Here is a 23,103-nt window from a genome sequence, read left to right on the forward strand (position 1 = left end):
CTGTGCCCATATGACAGACAGGCCCTGTACCCACATGGCAGAGGTCAGCCCTGGTTTTGGACTCCCCACCCCCACCCCGGTCAAAGCCTTGCCAAATCCTTGCAGTATTATTAGAATACCTGCAGGCTTACCTGTGGCTTACAGCCATGGACTTGTTTGTCCAAAGAGGAAAGCAAGGCTCAAAGAGGAGAATGCCTTGCCCAGGGTCACTCAACTGGCAACCTGGAAGATATGGAGTCTCAAATCCAGGTTTTCTTATGACAAAGCCAGGGCTCATTCCACGACAAATCAGCTACCCCTTAAACTTTGCCTTCAGGAAGCTGTGAGGGCCCGTGCCAATTTTCCATGAGGATCAGGTGAGATCAAACAGGCAAAAATGTTCTGTCAAACCCAAAGAGCTTGAACATCAAGAAAGACACCCTTCAAAGAGGTACTCAGAAGCCCACTAAGAACATGAAATACACAAACACATTCACCAAAAAAAAAAAAAAAAGAAATGAAATGCAGTACACAGAATGTTGGAAAAGACCACAAGTGTTGGAGGCAGACCTGGATGTGAAGCCCTGTAACCCATCACTAGCTGTGTGACCGTGGCCAAGTCAAGGGTCCATCCAGATACTTGATTCTTCCAGCCCACCTACTACAATGATCACACACATCCTGTGGGACGGTGGAGAGGGTGACCTGAATTAGGGGTGGAAGTCCCCAGCCCAGCCAGATCCCCTTTGCCAAGCAGGACACCCATCCCATAGCTGCTGGGAGTAGCTGCAAGTCCTGGCTCACAGCAGCCCCTTCTGGGGAGAACTGCTCTTAGATGGGAGCTGACTTGCCCAAAAAGTTATGTCCTGACCTTCAGGACCGCCCACAGCCAATGAAGGATATGGGAATACAGGCAGCCAGTGAACTCTGCAATGCCATCTGCTTCCCAGAGCTTCCCCCAAATCAGGCTGAGGCCGGCCTGTGGCTAAGGACCCAGCTTTAGCTGCTGCTTTTCCCACCTGCCGTGCATCCCTCTCATAGCCCCCGCCAAGAGCACCACACAGCGCCTCACCTGCCCAAGAGCCCACGTCTCAGGCTGAGACAGCAGCAACAAGAAGGGAGAGGTCTTCCCTCACCGGTATTCTTTTCCACTCGAAGACTCCTGGGAGGAGCCTAAGAGTACTCCTTATGTTCATTCCTCCCTCCTGAGTGGCACCCACCTGATTCCCAACAGGGCCAGGCTTCCCAGTGTGGGGGTCCCTCTCCCAGAACTCATTGCACCCAACAGAGGCTAGGCAAAAGTGGCAGATTCCTGGGGCCAGATGGCCTGGGGATGGGCTGGCCTGGGTGGTCCCCAGAGGTACTTGGTCCAGTCTTGGTGTTGGGCCCGGGCAGATGAAAAGATGTTTCTTGAGACATTTGCTGAGGAACTAATTCTTTCCATTACAGGCCCCAATGAGTGACACATCCTCCTACCCACTCCCCAGGTGACTCCAGGCAGCACTTCCCAGGGACACCAAGTGCTGGAGATGCAGGGTGAGGACTTAAAGCTTTGGGCGCAGATAGGGTCCAAGGTGGTCACTTGGGGTACCTCACAGGAGAGGAAAAGGCCCTGGCTGGGAAATACAGAAACATCAGTTCTATTCCTGGCTTTGCCACAGACCTGCTGTGGGCCTTTGGGCAAGCCATGAGATCCCTCCCTGGGCCTCGAATGAAGATGAGCAAGAAGATGACCTCAGAGAGACTCCCAGCTTGGAGGCTCTAAGACAGTCAGAGCTAACACTCTTGACAGACTTTCCCTGTGTGTGGGCTCTCTACAAAGCACTTTACAAGTATTTACTCTTTAATCCTCATGATACCTTCAGGGCAGGGAGGGGTTATTACTAACCCGTTTTTATAGTCATGGAAACTGAGGCTCAGAGAAGTTAACTGACTTGCTCAAGGACACACAGAGCCAATAAGCAGCAAAGCCAGTATTCAAACCCAGGCCATCTGGCTGCAGAGTCTGTACCATAAGCATCACCAAGTTATACTGCCTAGTCTAATCGGACTACTCTCAAACCTTCACAATACCTGGCACAGAGCTAACCACGACCACAAGTGCCTAATAAGAATGTGGTAACTGGAAAATAAAGAGAAAGCTGGCAGCCTAAAAGACCACGATGGTGCTGGGAGTGGGCCTGGGTGACTGAGGTGGGGGGGGAGACGGATGCTTCCTTGGGTGTCCACAGGTGCCATCTGGCCTGTTTATTGTAACATGTCATCAGTAACAGCAGGAAGAGGTGGAAACAGCGTGTGTCCCGGGGAGCAGACAGGGGTGTCAGAAGACGGAGGTGCCTGGGACACTTTTCACTAGATGCTTTTCATGCTTTTAAAATGCTACACCAGGGGCGCCTGGGTGGCTCAGTCGCTAAGCGTCTGCCTTCGGCTCAGGTCATGGTCCCAGGGTCCTGGGATCGAGCCCCGCATAGGGCTCCCTGCTCGGCGGGAAGCCTGCTTCTCCCTCTCCCACTCCCCCTGCTTGTGTTCCCTCTCTCGCTGTGTCTCTCTCTGTCAAATAAATAAATAAAATCTTTAAAAAAATAAATACATAAAAATAAAATGCTACACCATCTGCATTCATTACCTACTCCAAATGGCACTTAATCTTTTCAAAAGTATTCAATGGCCAGTCAGCCAAGGACCAGCCAGAGAGAAACTGCACCAGGAGGGGATGCTCTGGGGGTAAAAATGACCAGAGAAGGGCTGTAAGCTGAGTGGGGGAGGCATCCAAAGGAGGAAATGGGGGGCCTGGACAAGTATCCTCTGTTTTCTGGGAGACTCTGGTTGTGTGTAATAAACAAGCCCCCCAGACCTTCACTCTGCAGGTGGGAATTGAGGCCCAAAGGACAAAGGGAAGTGGCTAGAGGAGACCCTGAAATTCAGCGGCTGAACGGAAACCCCTTCTGACTCCTCACGCAGCCTCTCGGGCTCCACTCGGCACACAGCCAACCAGACCAGAGCCACGAGTCCCGAGCCCAGGTGTGCGTTCCCACCATCCTGCCTGTCCTGCACCTGGGCAGTTGACCCTAGCAGCTTCCCTTTCCTGGATGCCCTATGGGTAGTAGACACATTATCTCTAATTCTCACAAGGTGGGAGTTATTCACTCCATTTTGCAAAGGATGAGGCTGAGCAGAACAGTTACATATCACAGTCAAGAGACTCAGCCGGCGGGGGGCGGGGGGGGGGGCGCCTGGGTGGCTCAGTCCGTTAAGCAGTTAAGTGTCTGCCTTCGACTCAGGTCATGATCTCAGGGTCCTGGAATCGAGCTCTGCGGTGGGCTCCCTGCTCAGCGGGGAGTCTCCTCTCCCTCTGCCCTTCCCCTCCCCCCACTCCTCTCTCTTCTTCTGTCAAATAAATAAAATCTTAAAAAAAACAAAAACAAAAAAACAGAGAGAGAGAGCCTCAGCCGGTACATGGCAGAGATTCAAACCCAAAGCCCGTGTTCTTTCATGACCCTGAGCTACCCCTCTTGGAGTGTTTCCCATCAGTTTAAGACAAGTCTCACCTGGAAACTATTTGTAAATGCCTTTGCCTTCAGACTCAGAGTTTCATGGGACTGGGTAGGAATCTTATCACATCATAAAGTTTGCCCCCCCTCCCCCCGTTCCCTACTGGCCTCCAACCTGAACTAAATTTCAAACCTTCCCTAGAAAATTACCAGCGACCCTTTTCTTAGAAACATCTAAATTAACTGACTCAGTAAATTCCCTTAGTAGCATTTCCCAGCATTTTGCCCCTTTACATCGATGATTCCTTTGATTTACTTCTACCCAGCAGAGGCTTGTCCTCAAATGAACCTCCTGGTTTTAAGACATAGCCCTGCCTTTCTCCAATTCAGGAAAGAGACTGTGTCTTGTTCCCTCTGGTAAAGGTGCTAGACTTGAACCCCTCAGACTCCCCAGAACTGTCTGAGTCTGTTATCCCACAAAAGGATATTAAGGCCCGATGTGTTATTCATGTCGACTCATTTATCATTTATATAGATGACTTCCAAAAGGATTTATGGGGTCCCACACATTAAACCCGGTACAAAGCAGGGCAGCATCGGAGGCTCATTTGATCTAAGACCATGTGCTGGAGAAAGGAACACCGGAAGACTATTCCTAGCTCCTGAATTTGGTACCCAATGTCCCAGCATCTAAGACACAGGTAGCCAGGAGACATCCTAAGTCAAGAAGAACCCTTCATTTCTCTCCAGCTTTCTTCCCTAACCCAGAGGTTCTCAAGGTAGGGTCGCTGGACCAGCAGCATTGGTATCAGCACCACCTGGAGCTTGTTAGAAACAAGATGCTCAGCTTCTACTCCAAACTGCATGAGCCACACTGGGGTGGCACCCAGCAATCCATGTCTTCCACAAGCCCCTTAGGTGATTCTGACGCACTGAAACTGACGGGAACAAACACAACAGCAGCAACTACCTGTAACTGAGCATCTACTATGTGCTCAGCATGGAACACACAATCTCATCCATCCCTGTAACCAAGGAAACCTCCATCCCGCATGCCCTGCTCTGGACTAGGTGAGTTCTGTGCATCACGTCACGTATTCCTCAAAATAACCCTGTGAAGAGTACCTCCCCCGTTTTAGAGATGAGGAGACTGAGCCCCAGAGAGTTGAAGCCACTTGCCCGAAGTCACACAACTCAGAAGTAGGGGAAGCAGGATGAGAATTCAGGTCTGTCGGATTCCAAAGCCATGTTCTTTCTGTCCCACAACAGAAGCTCCCTGAGGTCTTTCACAGCTACGTCAGCCTAGGGAGCTATAAAGCTGGGTCAGGTGAGATTCAAGGAGGGGAGGTGGGGGTGCCTGGGTGGCTCAGTCGTTAAGCAGCTGCCTTCGGCTCAAGTCATGATCCTGGGATGGAGCCCCGCGTCGGGCTCCCTGCTCCGCGGGAGGCCTGCTTCTCCCTCTCCCGCTCCCCCTGCTCGTGTTCCTGCTCTCGCTGTGTCTCTCTGTCAAATAAATAAATAAAATCTTAAAAAAAAAAGGGGGGGGAGGGGGGCAGGCAGAGGGGCAGGGCAGAAAGAGCCCTGCCCAGGCTACAATGTGAAAGGACGCCACATAATGCATTTAAAAGGCACAACCACCTTTGTCTAAGGAACAAAGACAGGGTTTCAGGAAGCATGAGTTCTCAGCCTCTCTCTGACTTCACACAGGTGAGGGGCATTTTCTCTTCCCAGTTTGGACGGCGGTTTCCCCATCTCATACTCCTTATTGTCTGCAAGGTTGAGTGATCTGTCTCCAGCTTACGTCTCTGACCTTGTCTCCCCTCACCCATTCTCTCTAACCACACTGGTCTGCTCTCTGTTCCATAAACACCCAAACTCACACTGACCTCAGGGCTTTTGCACCAACAGTTGCCTCTGCCCAGATCACTCTACCCCCTCATATTCCCACTGCTGGCTCTTTGTCATTTAGGCCTCAACTCAAATGTCACCTCCTCAGTGAGCCTTCCCTGACTACCTTACCTCTTGTTACCTGCTATCCCATCAGTTTTATTTCCATTTCACTTTACACCATCTGAAATTACTGAAATTACTTATTTTTTAATTGCTTCCCTGTTCATTGTCTGCCTCTCCCACCACAGAACATAAGTCCATGAGCGCAGAGACCATGTCTGCCTTGTTCCCCAATATATCCTCAGCACCTAGAATACTGTTCGGCCCTGAGCAGCCAATTAAATATTAGTTGAGCAAGTAAATACCAAAGAAGAAAACCTGGACTCAAAGGCCAGGGCCCTGGATCTTTAACATGTGACCTTGGCAAACCACTCTGCTCTCTGAGCCTCAGCTTCCCTCCTTGCCTAGCGAGAGGAATGGACTAGATCTTCTGCAAGGGTCCTTCAAAGACTGCCAGTCTTGGGAAGCCAGGCCTGAACCCGCCCAGTCAGTCCAACCAGAAGAGGTGGCTGGCTAGGGTCCTCGCTGCAGCTGCCCCCTCCTCACCCCCACCCGTGTCCCTGCCCAGGCACGCAGTCATCTCACTCCCCCATGGCAGAAACTGTTAATGAAGTGCGCACTGCTAAATGCAGTTACAATTACGGGGGCTAAGAATAAGGCGCTGACATCAGCCACGTCAGTTTCCGAGTGAATCAGAAAGGGAGGGGGGAGGAAGGAGAAAGGAGAAAATGGGAGGGGGGATGGCGCTCTAAAGCTGTCAAGTGGAAATAGCACAGCGTTAAATATAATCCAGCACTGGCCTACATCGGTCTGGAGAGGCAGGTGACGGCTCGGCCCCCAGGGCCAGGACAGACAACTGGATTCTTCAAGGAGGCCAGGCAGCCCGGTGATGGGGATCGTCCAGGAAACGATGGCCAGAAAGGCAACCCAGAGAGCTGGGGAGGACTGTAGTGGGATGGTGGGCCCTGGAGGGGCACATGTGGATCTGAACAGGTCCCCACGCCCCAGCCTCTGTCACTGGCGGTTTTGTTAGCACAAGCACAGCCCCTGGGGCGTGCACAGCCCTCTCCCACCTGCAATCTTGTTTCATGCCAAGAGGCAGAGGGTGGCCTCTGGAGCCAAACACACCTCAGTCTGAATCACCACTGTGCAACCCAAGCAAGTCACTAAATGCCTCCAAGCTGCCTGGCTTTTCCTCGTCAGCAAAATGGGTACATCTGCAACAGTAGTTATCCCCTCCGGTTGCTATAGGATTCAGTAAGATCACGGAAAGCGCAGAGCACAGCCAAGCAAAACTTTCAATCATTTTATTTTTACCATCCTGAGAGATGCTCAGACAAGGATAATTAACCCTTTTTTCCAGAAGAGGAAACTGAGGCCGGGGAAGGTGAAAGGCCCTGCCTGAGGCCCCAGAGCCACAGTGGAGTCCAATCCCAGCCCCACGGAGTACACTGGTGAGGGAGAGAGGTGACTGCAATGCGGTCACTCCAGGTGACTGGAGCTGGGGGGACCTGGAGCTCTGACAGTAAGACAGTGGGATTGTAGGTAGCCCTGGAGGGGATGGAAGGCACAGATTACAGTGCAGGACGTGTGTGCACGCTTGTGAACACACTCTCCAAAACTGGCACCTTTCCAACAATTCTTAAAAGAAATGCTGAAACGATGGTTGTTAAGGCCGTAATGAAAAGACGTTAGAGGAGGCAAAGTAAAAGGCCCAGAGCCTGGAGAGCAGGTCAGCTGACTCGGAGGCGGCTTGCTCACACTCCAGCTCTCCTCCACACCTCCGCCCCACCCTCACTCAGCCAGCCTCCAGAACTGGCTCAGCCTCGGGGCCCAGGTGGGTGGGGAGGGAGCCAGAGCACCACCCTCCGAGGGAGCTGAGGTGCAGGGAGCCCTCCTTCCCGCCTCCCACTAAAACGGAACCAGACGGCCTTCCTGCCACTGCAAACTCCAAGAAGCTGGAGCCAGGAGTCTGGCTGCTTGGGGACAGGGAAGAGGGGGTGCCGGAGGGAGAGGGATTTCAGGGAAAGAACTCTAAAGGCATCGAGGCAGATCTGCAGGGCAGTGCTCTGGGTAGTGAAGGAAGGGCTGAATCCCCATGCACCCGATTTTTCTGAGATGCTTCCTTCAGGATAATTTGATTCAGATAAAGTAGTTTGGGTCCATACTCTCACCCCACCCCGCGACATGAACCAGAGGAACACTGGTACAATTCTTTACCATGCCTCAGCTACCCAAATTTAGAAGAGTTCTGCCTAACTACCAAAACTAAAGGAGATAACAGCATTTGGCGGTAAATTGGGGAGTGAACGGGGGGGGGGGGGGGGTGGCAGGAAGTGGCCTGCCCCAGAAAAGAGGGTGGGAATGGGAAAACCTCAGCCACACACCTCAAGTGGACCTGATCCCAAAGGATACTTCAAGGCCTCTCCCTCACCATTCCTCCTTATGCACTCAGCCCTAGCCCCCCCTCGGGGCTGAAGTACTATGTTCCCACCCACCCTCTTAGCGGGAAGGGGTGGGACAGCATGACATTTTGTTTCTCAGAAAAAGCTCAGGTCAAATTTCAAGGACAAAAGTTAGCACTTGGTCTGGGAAAGAAAACTCTGCCAAATGGAGTAAATTGGGGGTGGGGAGGGAGGTCCAGTGCTGTCGTGCCAGGTGCCTCGGGTGCGGGCAAGAATTAGAGCTCTAATTCCCCCTGCCGGGATCTGTCTGGCAAGATATAGGCACCTCTACCCCACAATCCAGGAGAAGAAACTCAGGCAACCCCCTCCATTTCCCTCTGTCCAAAAACAGAGGGAGTGGGCTTTGGTACTAGTCTGTGGGATCCATCCACCATGTCGCCCCACCCGCCAGATTTGGCCTGAGCGGAAGAGGGCGGTGCAGCAAGGGCTCTGCAGCCCAGAGATGTGGCCCTAACCGCTAAGAGAGGGACCGGTAGCCAGCCTGGTGTTGCCATGGCAACTTCCTCCAGTGCTGGATCGAAGCATCCTATGGGCAAATCAGAGCTGGTTGCTCCAGCTTCTCCGCCCTTCTCCCAGACCAGGGAGAATTGGATGCTGAAACCACTTGGTCAGACCAGGGACACCATCCTCAATTCCAGACCCTGATGCTAACAAGCCCCTTTGGCATTTGTTGGAAAGTGGAGACACCCTTGCTCCCCAGCCGTGCCCCAGTGCACGGTAGCAGGGCTAGGACTATAGATGTGATGAAAATTAACTGTTCAGGAAGAACAGGGAAACAGGGAGTTGGACTGCTCCCCACCCTCTTGTTCCACATGCAAGCCCCCCAAATCCCCATCTTTAAACCACCGCCAAAAAAGAGTGCCCAACGCTGCCTTAATAGCTACAACAATGCAACAAAATTAGCTTATAAAAATTATAAAAGCTAAGATTTTAAGAATCCCACAGATTCTTTTTTACAGTCATGCTCAAAAACAAGTCTTACTTGATAATTAGATAATGGCTAACAGGTATTAAGAGCCTACCTGGTGCCAGATACTGTACTGGTGCCCTTTGCAGACCACAAACAGTATAATAATCAAAAGCATGTATGTTTCAGTCAGATTGCTCAAGTTCAAATCCTAATTCCCTCACTTCCTGCTGAGTGACCTTGAACAAATACTCTCTGTGCCTTAATTTTCTTATCTGAAAACGGGGATATTAAATGTTAATTTAAGAGGGTTGCCATGAGGAAAGAATTAAAGTAATATATTTAAAGTACCTAGGAGAATGCCTTTCAAAAGGTAATCATTTTTAAAATGTTGACCCTATACAGTCCATGCTACTATTTTCTTCCTCATCCGCATGAAAAAGCTGAGGTCATGTATCTAACTCCCCAATTACAAACCCAATGCCAGCAAGACTGAGCAAGGATGACACCTACACAATAATGCCCCCAGGTCATGTCTAAAGCCCCAGCATCTTTGGAAAAGGGACAAAAGCAGCATAAGAAATGAGTCCAGAGTGCAAAGAGAAGGAAGATGCTCCCTGGGAGGAATTCTAGGATCCTACAATGACCAGCATCCTGAGCCTCAGGGGGGCTAGAACAGGGTGGGAGGAAGGAGCAGCTTCCTTTGCCCACAAAACGTCCAAGGCTCCCAAGCCCGATACAGGAAAGTACTCTGGCCCAGTTAAGACTAATGAGATAGCCTTCCCCTCACACAGTTTCTCAGGAAACCAGCTGAAGGGGCAGGTAAAGCCCACAGATGGCTCTGGCTCGACCTGGGTGATGGACAAGATGCATTCCACAGGCTTTGGAAGCAGCATCAAAGAGGAGGCACCTAGATGAGCCAGAAGCCGTCAAGGACACACCTCTGGGCCACCAGACAGCCTGGCATTAACGGGCCAGGGGAGGGATCAGGGAAGAGGAAGGTGGAGCGAAGCCAGGTCTAGTAACCCTCCTACAGACGCAGTCTCTGTCCAGTATGTGACAGATTATTCAAACTGCTTTTAGAAATTAGTTCAGCATGGTTCTGTGGTGCTGTTCTAAAAGAATAAATCCGAAAGGCTTTTTTTTAGGAGAAAATTAATGACTTTGAGAAGAACAAGAGAAATTAAGCACCAAGACAGTGTTTCCTACTTCCGATTTTTACCAGACACTCATTAGTCTCCCGGAAATGAAACTTGACTGTCTCCCTCCCCCTCCCAAACTCGAAGCATCCCTTAAGATGAGCAGACAAGGAGCACAAGATGCCCAAACCAAACTCTTGGCTGTCAGCCGTTCCCTGGGGCCCCCTCACCTGGGAACTATTTTCCACACAGTGAGATGTGGCTTTTCAAAAAATCCTCTTTTAGACAGAAGGCTAGTAGTTTACTGGAAAGAGAACCAGAAAACTGATTTTAGTCTCAGCTCTGTGCCTAACCTCATTGGGTGACCTCGGGTTACACACACACACACTCATCCATTTGAGGGCAAAAAGGGGTTGGACAGGATGATTTCTAGGTCTCTTCCAAGTGCAAAACAAGAACTTGAAGAAACTTGCTGGAAAAAACATCAGGTGGATCTTTTTAAAAAATCTCTACTATTACATGAAGTTCTCTATTCTGACTTCAGTGAAATCAGAGCAAGTTGCCTGCAACCAGCAATGATAACCAAGGCATCTGATCCAGGACATGGAGCATGACTTAGGAGAAAAAAACCTAACCGTCCCTGCTCCTACAAACCCATGCTCCTGCCCCACCTGCCTCCTGAGACCCAAGTGGCCTGCTGAACTTCAAGGGAGTCCCTGGCCATTAGGCGAAGAGTGGAAGAGTCAGCTCACCTACGCTGGTGGGGGTCCCTCTCCCGGCCCTCACCGCTAACCTGATTTTCTCCAGTGGAGGCCACTGTGTTAGACAGCCTCTCCATTCCGCCTCATCTTGCCCTGTCCAGCATAACGACCTCCCTCAGCTACATCAAGGGGGAAGCTCTTGATGCTCTGAGCCTCACTTACTTTTTCCATAAAATGGTGATTCTGTAAAATGGCTCTGCAATAACCATCTTTACCCCACCCCCAACTCTAGGTCTGTCAGGAGTCTGCCTCATGCACCCCATTATTCATTCACTTGGCTAACAAATTCTTCTGGAGAACCTTTTCCCCACCTGCCTGCAAGACGTGAGCACCCATTACCCACTGCTCCATCCCATGTCTCACCAGATAGCTTGGAGACCAGACAAGGGTCCCGGCAGGCAGGGAGTCTTAAGCAGGACCCATAAATTCCCTAAAACTGCAGACAAAATTTTGAGCATGGCTCATATGTGTATTTTTTGAAGAGATAGTCCATATTTTCATCAGGTTCTCAAAAGTGTCCATAAAGCCATTTTGCTCCTCCCCACCACAAACACCCCTCTCCTTTTTGTCCTCTCACTGAACTCAAATACTCTCAGATGTTCAGCTTCTGTTACATCAGATTTTCAGAAAACACTTTTAACTGCATCCTGTGTCTGAGGCACTGTCATCCCATTTTACAGATGAGGATTCAAGGCTACCGGTGACATGACTTGCCCAAGGTCACAGCTAATAAGTAGAGAAGCAAGACTGGAACCTGATTCTGACTCCCAATTTGGCACTCTCTGGGGAACTCTCACCCAAACCCTCTAGCTACCCCACCTGTTGGTGGATTGGCTTCCTCAGAAGCCGCAGAAACATGTCTGGAGCCCTCATGTTCCCTCTGCCTGGTCCCAGGGCCCCAAAAGGCAGGTGTCCCTACATTTCCCCGCCCCTCGGGCTCTGGCTGAGGCTGCGCGCAGGCCCGGGAGCGCGAGGTTCGGGCCGCTAGATGGTGGCCGGGTTCAGCCCACCCAGAAGGGCTACTCCAGGGACAAGAACACCCAAGGTCCGGGCACATTCCGGGGGGAGCGCCGCCCCAAGCCTCCCTCCGGGACCAGCGGAGAGCAGAGGGGAGGAAAGGCCGCACCCGGCCAGTTTCCCCGCGGTCCGCCCCAGTATGATAGGAACCAGGAGTCTGGAGCTCCAGCCTCTGGGGGGAAGGGGAGGAGAGCCAAATGAGGACGCTCAAGGCCTTGGGCGCAGGGCGGGGGTCTCGGGCAGGGAGCCTCTGGATGCAGGCAAGACAAAGATGGAGAGGTAAGGTCTGCGCGCCACCTCCAACGGCCGGGGGCGCGTCGGAGCCCCAGGGGTGAGGCAGCCAAAGCCCCGGGGCTCGAGGTGTGGGCACGACAGGAGGGAGGCTCAGGGAGGGTGGCAGGTCGGATCCGGGGACAAGACAGAGGGCATCCAGTAGGCTCAGATGAGTAAACAGAGCTGGTCCAGACGACCCTAAGGGCCCACCTGCGGGAAAGGGTTGAATGCAGAGGAGCTAGGGGTCCCTGGGGGCGGCGGGAGGCTAGAAGGCGCCGCAAGCTCAAGACCTTGGGGCCCCGTGGGTGGGGGCGTATCCCGAGCAGGGCTGGCGGTAGGGAGGAGAGAGTGGCCCCTCTCGGGGAGCACCGGGTTGGGCAGGGGCCCTCCCGGCCCTGACTCACCGGACCCCACCCCGGGGATGGGGGCGGGCCGAGGACTTACCCGCGTCCTCGTCGTCGAAGGAGTTCATGCACGGGAAGTAGATGGCGAGCGCCTCGAAGGAAGCGGACAGGCTGAGGCGGCTCTGCGAGCGCTCCATGCCCGCGCCGGCCCCGGGCGCCTCGGCGGCGGCGGCGGCGGCGGCGGCGGGCGGCTTGGGCAGCTTGGCCGCCCCATTCTTGACGCGGAGTACGGCGCGCGGCGTGGTGGCGGCGGCCCGGGGCTAGGCCGGGGCTCCGCGGCGGGGCTGGCCGGCGCGGCGGGGCCGACGGGCGGCGGGCTGGCCGGGAGCTGGCGGCGCGCGGAGCCCGAGGCGCGCTGTGCTCCCGGCGGCGGCGGCGGCGGTGGCGGCGGCGGCGGCGGCGGCGGCGGCGGCGGCGGCGGCGGCGGCGGCGGTGGCGGTGGCGGCGGCGGAGGTGGCGGCGCAGCGCTCTGGCCCGCGGCGCCCCCAGCCGGCCGCGTGGGGCGGGCTCGGAGCAGCCGCCGCAGCCAATCGGCGCCGCCCGGGGGAGGGGGCGCCGCGCGCGGGGGCGTGGGAGCCGGGAGGGCGCGGGCGGGGCCCCTCCTCGCCGCCCCCAGCCCCGCAGGTGTGCGCGCCCCGTGGGAGGAGCGGGCGGAAAGGGTTGTGCCCTCGTCCCGGGGCCGTGCCCCTCGCTCCCCCCCCGCCCCCCCGCTCTGTCCCGACCCCAGGCTCAGCCCTCAGATTCGCCCCGGACGCAGGCGTCCTGTCACCGACAGAGACAGGCCTCACCTGGGGACGAAGACAAGCTCAGAAGGGACACACTCAGAGCGACCGCCGCACCACACTCAGCATCCCACACAGAGACCCTCAGATTCGCACATGAACCCGCAGAGGAGCTCAAACAGGCTCCCACGCGATAGCATTCTCTCTGCAAGACACCCTCAGACTCACACACACACCCGGAGAGATGCACCCACAAACTCACTCACTCATAGAGACGCTTGCTGAATCAATCCACAGACACCTTCTGACCATTTCCAGAGACCCACACAGGTAGATACACCTTTAGACACCCTCAGACTCTCACACAAGATGCACAGAGGTAGATACACCCACAGACACACACTGACTCAGAAGGAGACCTGCAGACGCACTCAGAGTGAAAAGCAGGGACCCCCCCCCCACCGCCGCCCACACAGGGAGACCCTCAGATCCCACACAAACCCACAGAGAAGTTCAGACAGGCACACACACTCTCATGCACCCACACTACTCACAGACATCCTAAAATTCACACACAGAGACACACACTGATGATGCACACTCTCAGATCTGCACACAGAGACACTCAGTGCCCCCCACCGTTGACTCCCTGAGCACTGATTCACTCATACACACAGATGCTAGCAAACACTGGCCGATTCGTACATGGTAACCTTCAGACCCAGACCAAGAGAGTCGCTCAAACACACTTCAGTGCGCACACACATGCTGACACCCAGACACAGACATATAGTCTCAGTCACTCCGGGTGGTGGATCCATTCCCTCACACACGCACGCAGACAATGAGACACACTCCACCAGGATCACACGCTCACACAGACACACCCACATATACGCCTCCAGGGACCCACAGTCTTCAGACTCACACACACGTGGGTTCAGACACTCGGAGCCCCCAGGATGAACACAATCACAATCAGAAACCCGAACTCCATCCTCTAACCCAGGGCCTGAGGTCCCCATCCTGCCAAGCCCCAGATGTCTAACCTCAGCCAACTGCTCTCACACCCTCTTTACAGAGCAGCCTGGGGCGAGAGCAAGATCCCAGAGTTTCAATCCCAGCTGTGGCACTACGCTTCTGTGTGGCCTAGGGCAAAGCGGTTCACCTCACTGACCTGTTCCCTTGTCTGTACAATGGGGAGACCCTCTATCTTGGGTGGCTGTGAGGGTTCAGATAACATGTACATTAATTTTCTGTTGCTGCATAACACACTAAGAGGCTTGACAACATCCACATATTAGTGGACAGTCACATAGGTGAGAAATCCAAGCAGTTTTAACAGTGTTCTTTGCTTGGGGCCTCACAATGTATCAGCCAGACGGGGCTCTTATCTGGAGGCTCTGCAGAAGAATCCGCTTGTAGCTCCTTCAGGTTGTTAGCAGTTTGCTGTTTCTTGTGGCTATGGGACAAGGCCCCAGTTTCCTCGCTGGCCTTTTGCTGGGGAGTTGCTCTTAACTCCTAGAAATGGCTCTCTGGTTCTTGCTCATGGCCTCCTCCATCTTCAAGGTCAGTATCAGGATGTCAAAAACAGAAGTCGGAGGTTGCTGCTTCTCTACCAAAAACCCTCCCGGGGTCTCATTTCACTTGGACTCATTTCACAAGTTGGACGCAGTCCTAAGTCCTTTGGCTCTGCTCCCTCTCTGTCCTACCTCTTACCACACCACTGGCTCACTCCGCTCCAGATCCACTGTCCTGACCTCTCACTGAAACACTGAAACACTTTTCCCTCCAGATAGCTGTGTGGCTCACTCTCACAGCGCTGTGCTCAAACATCACTTTCTTCTGAAAGTGTTCCCTCACCACCCTTTGTAAAGTGCAACACCCCTCCCTGAAATGCCACATCCTCCTTACTCTTATTTTTTCTCTCTAGCCCTCATCACTATCTGACATATCATATATATATATGACACCATACATATTTTTTCTTGCTTATTTGCTTATTGTCTCTCTCTCCCCCGTCCCAGAGTCTAGAAGAGTGCCTAGCAAAAAGCAGGTGCTCAGTAGATAATTGATTGGATAAATACCTCCCCACCAGTCTGACAGATGAAGAACAGAGGTTTTCACAGGGGAAATGACACACTCAAGGTCACAGGGAGCGGGGAAGGCCAGTGCTCTGTCCACTGCCCTGCTGGCGGCCTAAGACCACGGCAGAAGAAAGACAGGCCGGAGGGAGATCAGCACTCAAGAGGCCTAGAGAAGGGACAGGACAACAGGGAGGCCAGGGAAGGCTGGCCTAGAGCTGGGGAAGGAGTCTCAAGGACCCGTGAGGCATGTCTGACTGACCAACAGTGAGGCTCCCAGGAACCAGGCCTGAATGTTAAAACTAGACATGTGTGCCAGTTCAGCATGCAGACCCTGCTTGGAGGCTCCCATTCTAGCTTTTCCACTTACCACCTGAGTCACGATGGTGGTTTTAAAGCATGTGTGCACATTCTTTGCCTGCCCTCCCATTGAGCAGTAGGTTCTATGTCACCTCCCCTTAAGTCTGGGTCAACCTTAGTGACTGGCTTGTAACCAGTAGAATGCAGAAGTGACATGCGTCACTTCCGAAGCTAGGTCAGAAAGTTTCCGGCAGCTTCTTCCTGGCTCACTTGGGTTGCGCACTCTGGCGGATGCCAGCCTCCACATAAGGACCCTGACTACCCTGAGCCACGCTTGCTGGAGAGGCCACAGTGGGCCCAGCTGAGCCCCCAGCCGACAGCCAGCATCAAGTACCAGGCATCTGAGTGAGTGATCTCGGGTGTCTAACTTTGATGCAGCCCCAACTGACATCTGATGGCAGCTGCATGAGGGACACACAAGCAGGAACTCCTCAGGGGAAGCCCTTCCCAAATGCCTGGCCCAAGATTAAATGGTGGTTGTTTGACACCACTAAGTTTGGGGATAATATTGTTTGCCACAATGGAATCGTGACCCTGAGCAAGCAAATGAACTTCTTCCGGGCCTGTCTCTTCAGTTGTAAAATGGGGACAATGCCTCCCAGTGTGAGTGTCATCGTGGAGTGAGTTATAAATGTGGAGTTCTTAGAACAGTGCCCAAACAAAGTACGTGCTCTGCAAGTGTGAGCTCCTACAACTCAGGACCGGACAGCCCCATCTGTCAGAGGCAGATGTCCAGAGCTGGGAGGAATTGGAAAGGTCATCCAACGCCTCCGTCTGCTGGGAGAGAGAGAAACTGAGGCCCAGAAAGTGCAAGGGACTGCCTAAAGCCACATAGCCATGGGGGCAGAGCTGTTATCAACAACAGAGGCCTCCTGACCTAGGCCAGTGCTTTTCCTGCTGTGCTCCAGGTTGCCTGCTCACCTGGCAAGAGAGGCAGAGGGTCCCTGGGGTGAATGCAGACAAAGCTGGTGGTGTCAAGGAAGAGAGGCAGCCAACGGAAACAGACTTGGCCTTTGGCCAGCAATATAGGCAGTGGACTCCTGGTGTGATTTTTCCTTTCTTGGTTAGCTCATGCCTAAAATTCTCCCAGTAGGGTTTGGGCCTGTAAACCTAAATCTTTGATTTCTTGTAAATATATCATTTTCCCATGGGAAATCGAAGTTGTCCACTACTTGTACCTGAGTATGAATAATGTGTTCTAAGAACAAGTTTGATGGTGGGAGATGCTTGAGATGGCGGATGGGGGAAGTGGTTAGTCCGGAACAGGGAACAATGGGGAATCAGGAACAGACTCGAGGTGTGGGCTTCACAGCCCGGGTAGAGGGAGGACGCCAAGGGCCAGACAGCTCAGTAGATTGGAATTGAAAAACTGCCTGCCTTGAGTTTCAGTGCCTATCCTTAGTTTAGCTGTGTGACCTTGGGCAAGCCCCCTCAGGGTTCCCATCAAAAAATGAGTATAATTCACATTCACTTTGCCAAGTCATGGTGGAGATGGGATGTAAATATAATGCCTGGCGGATCCTAGATACTTAATAGACACATTCATTGAGTAATTTGGAGTGCCCACCCAGTCTAGTCATTGTACTCAGCCCTAAACACACAGAGGAATCAGACAGACCGGGTCCCCAAATTCATGGAGTTTACAGTCTGGCAACATTAAACAGATAATTATGCCAATAATTATTTAATTATAACATGATGTAATTGTTTTATTGTAATAATAATTTTTTTAAGATTTTATTTATTTTTCAACAGAGAGAGAGATAGCGAGAGAGGGAACACAAGCAGGGGGAGTGGGAGAGGGAGAAGCAGGCTTCCTGCTGAGTAGGGAGCCCGATGTGGGCATCGATCCCAGGACCCTGGGATCATGACCTGAGCCGAAGGCAGACGCTTAATGACTGAGCCACCCAGGCGCCCTGTAAAAATAATTTTAACTACAACTGTGATGAGTGTCATACAAGATACATATTTACGTGCTTTATAGTGCACGTGTGTGCTTGTCTGCCCCTGCAAGTGTGTGAGGGTGTAGGGCGGATCTAATCCAACCTGCAGGAATCTAGGAAGACTTCCCCGGGGAGTGGCGTTTAAGCTGAAAATGGCACCTATTATGTGCCGGGCACTGTTCTTGGCCCTGAGGATGGATATATACATCAGTAAATAAAATAAAGTCACTGCCCTTACATTTGCATGTTAAAATAATCCGTGGGGCTTCTCTGGAAGGAATAGATTGGAGTCAATTCAGAGGGTTGCCTTCCTCCTTCTCTTCAGATAAATTCTAATTTGAACCAAAAGACCACTGACTGTTTCCTCCCCGGGAAAGGCTGGGGAGGCTGAGCGGGAGTGCCCTGTGGAAAGGTGAAGCAAAGGAGGGAGGGGGACGCTGGATCCTAAGTCTCTGGGCCTTGGCCGGATGCAACAAAGGACGAGGCTGAGGAGAAGCCAGAAGGGCTGACCCTTAGGAAGTTCCAGAGATGACCTGAGCCAGATTAAGAGATGGACTGGACTAGTAAAGACCAGGAAGGAAAAGGAAAGACAGAGGTATTGCCCAGCTTTAGAGCATCAAGAGAAAACACCGCATTTGGATGGAGCACCTCCTTTTCAATAGTTCTCCTCTAAGACAAAGCATTGGGGGAAGTGGCCCCTAAATTTTGCATATTTAGCAAGACCCTGGTGAGTGCCTTTCTCCAGAAAGGGAGAAGTGGCTAGAATATAGCTAAATCTGACAGGGCCCTGTTTGCAGCTTTGTCAGAGAGAGACTCAACCTGTCCGTGTTCTGCCTACCAGGGTGGGGGTGTGCATGTGTGTGTACACGCACGCGCGTGTGTGTGTGTGCTTGTGTAAAACATCTCTGTTTATGTATGCATGTCTTGGAAGAGATGGGTATTTCTGCATATCTGTGTCCTTGTCTGTGAATGACCTTGTCTCTAAACACGTCCTTGCAAGGTGTGTGTTCTTGAGTGAAATGAGTCCAGTGTGGCCTTAAATGCAACATTCATCCTGGTGTATGTGTGTAACTAGGTTGTGTTAGTGTATTTGTATGTCATTGTAAGATTCTGTTCTTGTGCATGTGTATCTGCCTCTCTGCATCCTGGTTGGTATGAATTCATCCCTGACTGAGCATGAATGCAGCTTGTCCATGTAGACTGGTAGCTTGAGAGAGGACTCTTGTATTTCCTTGGCTTACTCCTTGCCTTTAAGTGGCTAATACATGACTAAGCTGAGGGGGATAGAGATATTAAAATCTTTTGTTAACTCCAAGTCCAAATCTTTTGTTAACTCCAAGTCCCTAACCAACTACCTAACCATTATTTTATTCTTCCATCCATCCATCCACCCCTCCATCCAACCACCCACCTATTCATCTCAATTGCACTGACATTTACTAGTTACGTGGTTTTTTCTCTGAGGCAAATTCTAAATTTCTGTGTATCTGTTTTCTCACCTATAAAATGGGGATGATACAAGTATCTACCTGAAAGAGCTGGGAGTGGGTGGGGTGAATTAAGTGAGATATTGCATATAAAACACTTAGCACACTGCAGAGCACATAGTAGGTGCTTATTATATTAACTATAGTAACAGCAGCAGCAGCATCATGAGACCCGGTTGGGCTGCCCCCCAAACAAGGCTTCACCTGTAGCAGCCCCAGGATCAAGATGCTGCTACTTTTCTTGGGTCATCCTCGATCAGCACCTACACACACACACACACACACACACACACACACACACACACTGACCCAAATTGGGCTGGGATGTAAGCAAGAAATAAAATTGTATCACCTGAAGTTGTTGAGATTTCAAAGGTGTTTGTTACAGTGGTTCACCTTCCCTAGCTGACGCCTTCACTACTGGGTATTTGTACTTCAACAGGGAGGAGATTGAAGTTGGGGTAATGGAGCCTTGTCTGGGCCATGGACCATGGGAGTGAAGAAAGCCAGGTTGCCCAGAGAAGCAGGAAAGTGAAAAAGAAGTCTGTGGAAATGAACAGAGCAAATCAAACCGTGGGAATAGGGAGCAGGCAACCTCGATCGATGCCTGATACTTCAGTTACCAGTTCCATTCCTTCATGAGGTCACCTGAAACCTATATGGTAGGTTGCCTACCCAAATCCCTCTTCCTGCCCCTTCCTCTGTTTTTATTTGAGTAATTCACCCTCTGCTACAAGCCCCACATTCCTCTTGGCCAGTGTTTGGTGTATGCATAGGACCCAGTTCTGACCATGGTGAAGTGAGTGAAATTTGGGGAGCCAGCAGCTACTTGGAAAGGTGCCCTCAATCTTGAAAAACAGACACAAGAGAGAAACATCACTTTTTCCATGGCTGGACATATTCTTATTGCAACCAAGAGGGAAGCTAAATTAGGACAAAACTGCAACAGTGGATGGCAGAACAGGTAAAAAGAATCCAGATCCTTAATGATGTCATTGAGCCACTGAATTAACCAACCTTGGAGCTGCCCTACTTAGTGGGTTGGTGTAATTGTTAGCATATACATCTTATTATTGTTTAATACATTTTGCTTTGGGCTTCTTGGTTTTTGTTTTTGTTTTTCTGTTTTTTGGGGTGTTTTATTTTTTGTCACCAAAAGCATCCCATGGATATACTTATCTGACTCTATTTCCTACCAGTGATTCTTTGACATTCCCCTGCATCTCTTCGATATGTTTTATTGGATACCAAGTAAGCCCAGACTCAGCCAGAGCTTCTCCAAGTCACATCTAAATGTTGATTTTCGTGGCAAGTGTCTTTTACTTTTTGTTTAGATGCATTTATTTGAGATGAAAATTTTATAACACTACTATAAATGAAGAACCCAGTATTACTTGCCATAAATAGAAAGTAACCAGATAAGTAAATAGGACAAAACTGAAACGACACTGAGTTATAGGGAGATACCGTAGCCTGCAGAAGGCTTGGGTCTGAAGCCAGCAATCTCTTTGATAACCAGCTGGTTGACAGTCTTAGAGAAGCGATAAGACACGGCAGTGAAGACTTTGTCCATGAAACGGAGACTGTCTATGTTGGGGGGTGTGACACATCATCTGTGTTCCAACTGTTCTGGTTTCCCTGGGACTGAGGGGCTGTCCAGGATGTTCTCTCAGGGCTAGAACTGAGATGGTTCTGGACATCCTATCCCCAGGGCTTCCTATCCCATTCCTTAGCGTCACACCCTCTTGTTTCAGCTTGTTTTCTGGGTTGCCCTTTTCATGGACTGACTCCAAGATGATCCTCACCCCCTGGATCTATGCGCATGCACCAGGTACCCAAGAATACCCTTGAGTGTGGGTGCAACCTATGACTTGCTTCTAACCTGTAATAGGAGTCCAAAGTGATGGGATGTCACGCCCATGATTAGATCACATTCGATGGTGACATCCATATTGCTGACATACTCTCTCTCTTGCCCTTCTCTGTTTGCATGCTTGATGAAGCAAGAAGTCATCTCAGGCAGGCCCAAGGGCAACCTCTGGCCAACAGCCCACTAGGAATGAACACCCTCAAACCAAAAGCCCAGAGGAACCGAATGTTGCCAACAACCATGTGAGCTTGAAGGCAGATTCTTCTCTTGTTGATCCTGCAGATGAGACAACAGCCCAGGCCAACACCTAGACTGCATCCTCCCAAGAGACCCTAAAGCAAAAAACCCAGCAGACCGTTGCCCAGACTCCTGACTCACAGAAACTGTGAGCTAATAAACATGTGTGTATGTGTGTGTGTGTGTGTTTAAGCCCTTATGTACATACATGGTAATTTGATACTCAGCAATACATGACTAAGACATTCTTTCCGTCCCACTGCTTCCCCAGGTCCTGCTCATCTGGATCGCTCATTTATGTACCCTTTAGACTTGACGCTTTTATATCTGACCCACAAGGAACGCTTCCCTGTCTCGTTCTGGCTGCATCCAGCTGAGGCTGATAGTGGCTTGAGGTTCCCCGTGGTGAACAGAGCTCCATACTTGGGGGATCTTCACTCCCAGCCTGACAAATAGGACAATGACAAAAGATCAAGGCTGGGAGGTGGTGGGGTCCAGGCCACTGGGCATCTGAAGACTGGCAAGCTGCCTGCAGGAGGTAGGGCTGGGTCAGGGCTGAGACCCTGCACCTTGACCCTCCCTCCTGGCCGAGTCCCTAGCTTGCAGAGTCCCTGTAAGACACCGCCAGACCCTCTATTCTCTAAACTTTCTCCTTGCTCTCCCTGCTTCTGAGCTTCTTGCCCATCTCCTAGTTTCCCATCCTGATAGTTTTGTGCCTCGTTCTCTCTTCTCAACCTAGTTCCTTCCATTTGACAAATCATCTGGATACGCTGCTCAATTTGCAAATCAAAATAAATGAATTTTATTACAAAAATAATTTTTGCACATTTTAGGAAATCGTGGGAAGAAAATAAGCACAAAGGCAAAATTGAAAATCATCTTCGTCATGCTACCCAGAGACAGACTGTCTAATTTTTGTCTTCATTTTTGAGATTCATTTTAACCTGATGTGTTTTCTCCCTTTTCCCTCCTTGACCGTGTTTCATATAAGTGCTTTTTTAATGGTCTCATACTGTAAGTAGTTTCATGGCCTGTAATCTGTTTTTTTCCACTTAGCTTCCTATCATGAACATTTTCCCACAGCAATAAATATACTTCTATGTCACTCTTTTAAATTACTGAATAACATTTCTTATGATTTAATGTTTTTGCTCTTGTGTTAAAATTCAAAGAAATATTCTTTGCAGTTCAGTTGTTGGACACACACTTAATGGCCTCTCTAGACGTGGAACCACTGGTCAAAAAGATGCATGTTTTGGAAGCTTGTAATAAATATTGACAAATCTCCCCAAACAATATTGGCCCACTCTTCACTCTCCAGAAGCATATGACATTATTCCCCATTCTCTCGAACTAGCTATTCTCTTTGTGATTCTTTTTGTTGTTTGTCATCACAATCCCATGAGTGCATAGCTCCCACTCCCCATCACCGGGCACGCACTCTCACGTGTCAGATGTGTAAACATAGACAATCCACCCCCGAAACCTTTGTTTATATGTATGCATGTGTATCCCCAAACAATATATAATACTGCTTTGGGAGGGCATTTATAAAACCTCATGTAAATGCTATTGTGCTATGTATTACATTCTATTGTCCCTTTTTGTTCAATCAATGCGGGTGTTTTGGTTTTTTGTTTTTGTTTTTTACTGAGATCTGTGCTAACTTATGTAACTCAAATTCATTTGTTTTAATGACTCCCTGATTTTTGTCTTCATTTTTGAGGTTCATTTTCAGACTGATGGAACTTGTTGCCATCACGTTGCTGTTATAAACAACGCTGCAATGAACATCTTCATGCCTGTCTCTTTATCTCTGCTAGAGTTTCTAAGCAGAAGTGGGATTGCTGGGTGGCAGGGTTAACAGTATCTTTCCAACTCTTTTGACTATGACGCATTAGAAATACAGTTTTTACATCAGAATCTGGTAAGGCTCCCTCCACGAACACAAGTGAAACAAAAGTTTTGTGAAATAGTGCTTATCCTTATCATAAGAAAAACATTCTGGTGCGTT

General features: G+C 50.8%; 1 protein-coding gene and 1 long non-coding RNA gene across 4 annotated transcripts in view; one reads left to right on the forward strand and one right to left on the reverse strand.

The window, feature by feature from the left end:
* RIMS4 (regulating synaptic membrane exocytosis 4) overlaps positions 1-12,599 on the reverse strand; it is a 61,967-nt gene extending 49,368 nt beyond the window's left edge. The window contains exon 1 of one of the 2 annotated variants that reach the window (XM_027623957.2): positions 12,427-12,599. In XM_027623957.2, the coding sequence (XP_027479758.1) occupies positions 12,427-12,523 (97 nt within the window). In that variant the 5' untranslated portion in view covers positions 12,524-12,599. The remainder of the gene's footprint in view (positions 1-12,426) is intronic. The other variant, XM_027623958.2, reaches the window with a different exon arrangement.
* Positions 11,897-22,779, forward strand: LOC113938558. 2 transcript variants are annotated; one of them, XR_003524896.1, is made up of 3 exons: positions 11,897-11,988; positions 19,425-19,644; positions 20,986-22,779. It is a non-coding gene; the product is annotated as an uncharacterized LOC113938558 (long non-coding RNA). The 2 variants fall into 2 exon arrangements; XR_003524895.1 differs by lacking the exon at positions 11,897-11,988 and adding an exon at positions 15,771-15,897.
* Positions 22,780-23,103: the final 324 nt, after the last annotated feature.

This window comes from Zalophus californianus, chromosome 8 (genome assembly GCF_009762305.2).
Source record: "Zalophus californianus isolate mZalCal1 chromosome 8, mZalCal1.pri.v2, whole genome shotgun sequence".
Taxonomy (NCBI): Eukaryota; Metazoa; Chordata; class Mammalia; order Carnivora; family Otariidae; genus Zalophus; species Zalophus californianus.